General features: G+C 44.1%; 1 protein-coding gene across 1 annotated transcript; it reads right to left on the bottom strand.

Annotated features, from left to right (window-relative positions):
• Positions 1-2,523: 2,523 nt before the first annotated feature.
• On the bottom strand, positions 2,524-5,660 carry LOC310780925 (proteinase-activated receptor 3). The gene is made up of 2 exons (XM_083641446.1): positions 5,556-5,660; positions 2,524-4,996 (listed from the first exon to the last, which is right to left on the bottom strand). The coding sequence occupies exons 1-2, from the start codon at positions 5,611-5,613 to the stop codon at positions 3,867-3,869; spliced, it is 1,188 nt and encodes a 395-aa protein (XP_083497572.1). The 5' UTR covers positions 5,614-5,660; the 3' UTR covers positions 2,524-3,866.
• Positions 5,661-9,095: the final 3,435 nt, after the last annotated feature.

Raw genomic sequence — 9,095 nt, 5'->3', positions numbered from 1 at the left:
TTAAAGTTACAGAAGGTAATTTGTTTAAAAAAATCTTCAGATTATTATCTTCTGGGTTTGAATCAGCAAACAAGTTGAATTTGATGAGCTTAAGTATTTCCTAATCAACTATTATGATAGGAGACTTAATGAGGAGGCTTAATTGAATTTAAATAATTATGTTGCTCCTGTCATTCTTTCTTGCTCCAAAGCAAATGTGTGTTGTATGTGCTCTGTTCCATTTGATGCGTAACTGATATGTTGCGGAAGAGTTTATTTTATTTTGTCAATGTATAGGACTGAAAATGTGACTGTGTCAGGATATGAATCTGCTTTATCGGTGAGGTTTCTCGATGGTTTGTCAGTTCCAGAGGCAGCTTCGTCTGCACCGTTCCCCTCCCAACACCATCCTCCTCCTGTGTGCTGAGCAAACTCAGCGCACGTCACTGTTTGAAAAAGAAATCTTTGCATGTTTGTTACCGAAGTCCTTCTGTTGTGTTTGTGTGTGCTTTCTTCTGTTTTTGTGTCTTCGCTGTCCCTCCTCTGGGTCCAAAGTGAATGTATCACTCGTGTGCACTCGCTCTGTGTTTTGTCAGGTTTGTTGTGGACAGGTGTTCCTTAACTTGAGTTCTGGGTCGTTGTGAAAGGGCATGCTAGTGGTGAGAGGACTGTGTGTACTACAAGATGTTATCAAGCAGGGGTGGTCAAATCTGTTTTTTTATTGTATTATTATTATTATTATTTTGTTTTTGTTTTTTCACGGGGGTGACTCCAGTTCCTGAAGTCATTGACAAGCCGAACCCCACTCACGCGGTTTCAGATTTGAAAACCTCTGCCGTTAAATAATATGTGGAGGTGTGTGTAAAAAATATATATAACTGTCCTCGATATGATTTATGTTGATGAGGAAGGTTCAACAGAATGCAATGTAACAGTGCAATGTGAAGGTGGTTTCATCTGGCATCTACATGCTGAATAAACAGTTTGATTTGAACAGCTACCTACTGTTTGGTGCTTCGCTCACTTTGTTCAGTGTCTAAATTCAGATGCATGCACCCAGTTACACCAGCTGATGGCACTGTGAGTTATTCAAAGCTTTTTCAGGAGCTTTATTGTTGTATCAGGTCTTATCACAGAAGAGGTGTTCCTGTTGGTTTTGCATGTCTTCACACTCAGATTATCTATGCAGTTTTTTTTATCCTGGATATGAGACATAATAGTCATAACAGTGAATAGTCTAAGAGCATAAAATATGATATAAGACACAATAGTCATAAGAGTGAATAGTCTAAGAGCATACACTATCTTTGTTTGTGTCCCCTTGTGAACAGCTATGGTCCCACTGTGGAAAAGAGAATGTACCACAGGTCTGAGACAGTCAGATTAGTCTGTGTGGCATAGATGAAAAGTGACGCGTATAGGGGGAACTCTCTCTTGCCTCCCACATGCAGGGCAGAGGTGGGGCTAAGCTGCAGAGCAGAAGCCTGGAGCTGGTCGTGGTTCAATGAGTGCGTTTACATGCACACCAATAAACTGTTTATTAGCGGATTTCTGAGTTACCTGATTATTCAAATGGTCATGTAAACAGCATAAACCGATTATCTTTATCCGTTTATGGCCATTATCGGGTTATGAATAAACCGATAAACACACCTAGGTTTCTGGGCAATAATCGGTTTTCTCTCTGCATGTATCCAGCATAACCGGGTTTCTTTCGGGTTTATATATCTGCGCATGTACGACTTGCAGGAGAGAGAGGCACTGAGGGAGAGACGCGCTGCACTCACTGGCCCCTCGGCTCTCCTCCCGGTTCTCTCACCGGCATGCCCGGTCTCTCTCCCGGCCACAGCGCACCACAGCCGGCTTGGCGAGATGACGGTGAGCACGGAGCCCCTGGCTGAGTGGAGCGGGGAGCTCTGCTCTCTCTTCCCGCACAGAGCCGGTGTCCCTGTAACGGCACCGCTGCTGCACTGCACTATGTTGAAATGTGGGTATTCTACAGGAGGGGACGAATATTTGTCTCGGATAGCAAATAGAATGACGTAGCCTGCAGACAACAGAGTCGTTCAAAACACAACACACACATAACGTTAAAATCCGTGACAAATTCTGTCCGTTTTCTGACAGGTAGGCTACAGTATATCAATTCAACACACGTTGTGGGTCATGAACATTTGACGTGCTTAAGTCACCTCACCTGCCTGCCTCTGTGCTGTGTGCTCGGTAAAGTTGGAAATATTATTGTGGCGGAATGAGGCGCACACCGAGGCAGATCCTTGGCTTATCAAACTCTTTATTTAGCGAACGGACAGACACACATGAAGGCAGGCACGCCAACACCTCGCTAGCTTCTCCTAGCCTAGCCTAGCTCTCCCCAGCACGTCCGCTCTCTTCCAGCTTCACACAGCTCTCCCGACCATTCCCACTTCCTCCCCTAGTCTCCACCCACTGGCCCTATGCTCCCTTCACTTGCCACTCCAAAACCCCAAACCCCACATGCACAGAACAACATAACAGACAGATACAGTTAGACATACACCCTACTTAGCTATCCCATACTACTCCACCTTTCCCCACGCTACATTATTGACAGATGCACTTCCAAAGCGACGCCTATTCCAATTTTAGTAAAGTAGACGAGATACACAACCTAATTTTCACCTAAACCATCCTCTGCGCTGGACAAATAAATTAGAAAAATGTGATTTTGCATTTTGCAGCTATATTCTGTTGTTTTATTCCGGAATTAATGGTGCCTTTCTGGAGAGAAATCCGACTAATTGACTGAATCATGTAAACCCGGGTTTCTCCTATTGTCGGATTATTAAAGTGCATGTAAACGCAGAAATCAGATTATTGCCATAAACTGATTATTCACAGTTATCAGTTTATTGTGTGCATGTAAACGCACTCATTGTCTTGCTCAAGGGCACTTCAACAGGAAGGATGTACTCGGCATGGGACTTGATTTCCGTAAACACAAGTGTAGGAGTTATTACAATATTTACAACATCGTATCACTATAAGATGCTGCTGTAACAAAGCCAACAGAGTTTAGCCACAGAGTTCACATTTGTGTATATACCATATATACATGAATATGAATGTGTTTCGGCGCCCGGACGATTGCGAGGCAGATATAGAGAGTGAGAACTGAGTCTATCTAGTATCTAGTGTGTGGGTGTGTGTGTGTGGGTGTGTGTGTGTGTGTGTGTGTGTGTGTGTGTGTGTGTGTGTGTGTGTGTGGGTGTGTATGTGTGTGTGTGTGTGTGTGTCGCAGATGTTTGTCAGAGAGCTGCATCCTGTGGCAGGAAATTCCACAGAGGCATGCATATAGCAGAACGGCATCTTCTACTTAAACACTCAAAAAGACACTTTCAACTATGCCGCAAACTACAATGTGAAGGTATGTCTGATTTGATGTGCTGTACATTGTATAATTCTGAAATGAGGTAACCTGTCTACAGTTTTTTGTTTGTTTTTTGGACATGCTGCTGCGTTCTCAGGGAATAGGATAAATGATCATTGTTACCATTCATTGGATGAGAAGATCTAGTTGTCGTGAACAATACGTAGGATAAATAATCTTTACAAAACAAATAGTAAACATTAAACACAATATAGCTTTTCTTGTCCATTTTCAGCTCAAGGAGTATTCTATCCCCAAACATAATTAAGAATACATGAAGCTTTCAGATGGTTATTTTCAGAAGTCCATTACCGATAACTCATCACTTGCTATAATCACAAGTCCAATTCGGTACTGGTAACCCAGAATGCATTGCATGTGCGCCACATATAGAGGTCCTTTGTTTGGCTCTTTGGTTTCCAACCACAGAGAACATCCCATACATCACATCAAAGCCTGTTGATGCAACATGTCTGTGTTAGGTGGAGATGCTCAGGGTCTTGCCCTTGAAGGTCATGAAGTAAAGCCTGGAGCCCGCAGACTTCGACATGAGGACGAAGAGGAAGGGGTCTAGACAGGCATGGAGGCAGCACAGGCACACCGCCATGTTAAAGTACGCGTAGAAGCTCTCCTTTCCAGCCACAGACAGACGCACGTAATGGAGGAAGTGCAGCACCCCCGCGGGGGCGAAACACAGCAGGAAGATGACAAAGACGAGCGAGCTGGCCTTGATGTACATGGCCCAGTCGTGGTGCGAGCGGTTGAGATCGCAGATGATTCGGGCGTAGCACGCCACGGTCACCGCCAGCGGCAACAGTAGGCCCAAGAAGCTCAGGCCTAGGTTGTAGTAGAGCATGGGCCTGTGGGATTCTTGGTCCAGTGGCAGGACGTCGTGGCAGGTGATGAGGCCCAGCTCACGGAGCCGGTAGCTCTGCTGAACCAGCAGCTCGGGAACAATGGCCGCCCCGAACACCCCCCACACGGCCAGGCTGGCCCAGGCGGCGCAGGCCCTCTTCGGGAGCCTTTTGTAGAAGAACGGGCGCACCACGGCCAGGTAGCGCTTGACGCTGATGCAGGCCAGCGTCTGGGCCGAGCAGTAGAGGTTGCCATAGAAGCAAGCCGTGACCACTCGACAGGCAGCCTCGCCGAGGTCCCAGTGGTTGCCATGGAGGTGGTAGCGAGCCTTGAAGATGAGGGAGAGGAGGAGGAGGAGGTCGGAGAGAGCCAGGCTGCCGTAGAGGATGGCCGAGGACACCTTCCTTATTTTGGTGGCCAAGACGCACAAGATGGCGGCGTTGGCGGGGATGCCGACGGCGACGAGCAGAATGTAAATGGCGGGGATGACCCGCGTGCTCAGGCCACCGCGGAGGTATCCCAGTGTGCTGTTGCTCAGTGACCGTAGGGCTGGAGGGCCGTGGTCGCTGGGGAGAGATGAATGGGGAGCCTGTGTCCCGTTTAGGAGAGAGACGAGGTTGGGCTCAAGGACTTCTGGTTCTCCTTTGAGGTTGGGCTGAACGACTTCTAGTTGTCCTTTAAATGTCCGAGGCCCAGGGAAGGCTACTTCAGAGCTGTTCCTCCGGCCTCTCCCTCTCCCTTTCCCTTTCCCTGCTTCCAACACAGAATGAAAGAGTTAATAATTATGTTACTACAGTATTGATCACCGATCATTATTTTATCAATCAATTTAGAATTATTGGATCACCAGTATTATAAACCATGATACACTAATATACAGATATCCTACATCTGTAACGTAGACAGGTTTTAGCAACTATAGACAATAGCATACAACGGTGGTTTTGCACTGAAGAGGAACATTTTTCTTTTTTATATCATTTGTGTAGAAAAATAGAACAAACTGTCCAAATTGGATCTCATTGTATCACAACTCTAAATTCAATTGAGCCCAAAATTGAAACTGAAACACTTTTTGGGGTTCTTTCAATTCACAATAGTGAGTCACAGTTAGTTGTCAGCAAATTGCTTTGATAAAATATTACAGTTTGGTGAAAAAGTTGGTGGACATACACTGCAGACATCCAACATATTTATTTTTAAATAAGCGAAGTAGAAAGTATAGCATTGTGATAAAAAAATGGTTGTGATGAAAAAATATGTAATATGTCATTCATAAGCTTAACTTCAGAAACTCAGTAGTATCACTTACCTTGTGTGACATCTAGAAGGAGAAAGGAGAGTAGGAAAAAGAGACCAGACGTTCCCATGTTTTCTAATTGCCCAAGAGCACAAAACACTGAGGCAGATCAGTGTGTTCACATGTGTGGACTGTTCTGCGTCACCTCTGTGCACTGCTGACAGAGTCACAGACACCTCCCCTCTTTGACAGAGTAGCCTACTGTTCCAATCAGACCAAGCTGGAACAGGGAAAAAAAACTTGACATCATACTCACATTGGCTCAACAGGAATGTGCTTGTGTTTCTGTCGTAACATGCACACAGTGGAGTTTTGACATCCACAAATCTACCTTTTGATTTATGTTGCCACAGATGAAAGAAGCACCTTTTTAAAAGAATATCTTTAGCATAACCCAGTGGTTCTCAAATCGGGGTCACCCAGGGGTCCTTAAAGGGGGTTCCAGGGGGTCCTCAGCAAAATGGGACTAATTTATTTTCACTATAATTCCATCCATAAGTAAAACAATGACAGAATGTATATGACTATTTTGGTCATGGGTTTCTTTCTGTAATAAAACATCTAAAAGCCAAAATCTTATCAGATGGGGGACGTGACAAAATCTTATCAAATGGGGGTCTGTGGTCTAATTTGTGTCAGTTTAGGGGTCCTTGACATGAAAAACTTGGTAACCACTGGCTATCCTCCTACCTTTAGCTCTTGACCAGCAGCTTAAGTCACTCTGTCAGGTGGTTGGTCGGTCCACAAAAGGTTCACCTGTGTGTGTGTGTGTGTGTGTGTGTGTGTGTGTGTGTGTGTGTGTGTGTGTGTGTGTGTGTGTGTGTGTGTGTGTGTGTGTGTGTGTGTGTGTGTGTGTGTGTGTGTGTGTGTGTGTGTGTGTGTGTGTGTGTGTGTGTGTGTGTGTGTGTGTTCATGCCAATTGACTGATGGGAGGTACTGGGGGGGATTTGTAAATGCAGGGTAGCAGAGGCAGAGTAGGGTGGGCTGCCCCTGCCATCCTGTGTTTTGGAAACTGGCATTACATGGTGGCAGCTATAATGAGCTATGCGGTCTTTCAATTTGTATAGTTGAGCAATTTGCCTATGCAACATTGTCAAGTAAATGACTTGAATAATATACATCACTATTATAACCTAAATGCAAAGCTTTCTTTATTTCTGTGGTTTCAGTTTATCTATCTGCGATGTGATGTGATGTGATGCGATACGATGCGATGCGATGCGATGTGATGTGATGTGCACTTACATCATGTAAGTGGAGGGACATAAGGGGGCCACTGACAAACAGAGGAAACGTCTGACTGCTGTTGATAAGCTTGACTGAACTTGAGCAGTTTTGTTTAGTCTTCTCTTCCGCTCGGTTTCTTTCGCTTTCCTTTTTCTTACAAGGAAAGATTTTTTTTAAAGACATTTTACGTCTGAGCTTGTTTTACACACAAACTATGAAACTGATGCTTCAGCTGCCCAAACTTCTCGAAGAAAACAACAATAATAAAAGGTCTATCTTGGTCTATCTGTCACTGACCTCTCTCAGTTCCTTTAGGATGAGTCATATCTGAATGACGTTTGTTTGTCCTCTTTATAAAACCGCCTGAGGCTTTGCACATGTTTCATAGATGCGTTTGAAGATCAGCTCGCTTTTGGGTGGCTCCTTTCCTGTGTCTCGTTGTCATTGTTAGATGAAACTTCAACCACTTTCGTTTTCAACAACGTAAAAAAAAAATCGTATAGCATGACAACCTTTTCGATCAAGGGATCAAGGGATGCTGTTTATTTTTCATTTCATGCTGTCTGATTATCATTCATGATTATTTAAGTTTCCCCATCTGAACATGCTGACACTACAGTGAGCTAACTCAGTGCAATTTAGTGAAATCAACTGATCTTTAACCATTAACACAATGTATATAAATGTGTTTGTCAATTTCAACATAATGTAAAGGTGCTAGTTGTGAGCTTCATGACTTAAAATCATGAGTTCACATCTTGGGACTTCAAATTATGAGTTGAAAGAACCAGTATGCATTGGGTTTTAAGCCCATGGCACACCAATCAAACATTCTCCAACAAACACAGATGTTAGTTTAGTGTGCCATGGCGGTCTGTCCGATGTTTGGTCAGATTCGACACGTTCCATCCTGGTTTCAATCATGAGAGACTAGTAATAAGGTTCAAATCAACTTTAATCATACAATAAACAAATTAGGTTTGGCGTATGACTCCATGATATGATGACACTCCTCCTGAGATGTGAGAGGAGGGTGTCAGTGCTGTAGAGGATAGAGAATTCTTCAGGAGTCATGACGTTGGTGGTGGCAGGGGAGGAGTTGGGGCGAAAGAACTGCTTCAACGGCGATCACAGCAACTGTGTGGCGACAACACAAGTGAGGCGTGACAACAAAGCAAAAACAAGGACTTATAACCGCTTAGGTGATTGGCTCAACGGAAAAGCGAGGGAAAGGAATGCTTGAGCTGATTGGCTATTGCCAGAGAGGGAAAGCGTGGGTGACTGTGAATGGACGGGGCAGAGGCATGAATGAAAGATGAAAAGGGGCGTGCATAATGTTGAACTGGGCGTTGGCTGGGAGGCGGTCATTGAAATTAGTCTAGACATCATTTGTCTGTGTTTGCCAATGGCACACCAATGAAACATTCTCCAACAACTGCCAACATTCTTGCTTAACTCTCCAGAAACGCTTCCGTGAATGAGACTTATGTAGGTGCTACAGCATGTTTGATGAATCATAGGTCAAAGTAAGTTTCTCTCTGGTGCACACGGCGAGTACAATTCACAAGTTTATTGCAGCTGGCATACAATATGCTGAACTATGTATTTCTTGTCATGTGATACAAGAGGAACTCCAACTTAAACCTAGCAAATCTCGTGGAAAAAGTAAAAAAAAAACACTGGATTTCAGTTAATCATTAATGCATTCAACTTGGAACCACGAATCAGCATGACTAGACATTTGTTGTCTTACACTAAGTTCACTCAGTTAGATTTTCCCACATTAAAATAATGTTTAACGGTGACTTAACTATTCACTATTCAATCAACTCCCAATTTTAAGGCAGCAAGGACACTTGTGTTTTTATGTTGAACTGCGGTCATATATTTTTGGCAACGTTTAAATGTCCAGCTGATGACAGGTGTGACCTCTGACACACTGTCTTATTTCTCTCTCGTGTTTATGCAGGGAGAGATGTGACTAGTATAAATATCTGTGTGAACGCAGCTTGGCCACAGGCAGACACTGCGTGAGACCTCTTTCTCGTCGGTGACGTCACTGCTGACATGCAGCTGAAAACAACACAGATGAGTCGTACTGAGGATCAAGAAATACAACGATCTATCCCTCTGCTGTCCACTCAGACAAACACACATGTCACATGTAAACCTCTGCTGTCCACTCAGACAAACACACATGTCACATGTAAACCTCTGCTGTCCACTCAGACAAACACACATGTCACATGTAAACCTCTGCTGTCCACTCAGACAAACACACGTCACATGTAAACAAACATGATGATGCTTCCTTCAGATCTATCC

The sequence above is a fragment of the Poromitra crassiceps genome (assembly GCF_964638095.1).
Source record: "Poromitra crassiceps genome assembly, chromosome: 8".
In the NCBI taxonomy this organism is placed as follows: domain Eukaryota; kingdom Metazoa; phylum Chordata; class Actinopteri; order Beryciformes; family Melamphaidae; genus Poromitra; species Poromitra crassiceps.
This window is presented reverse-complemented; position numbering and strand designations above follow the sequence as displayed.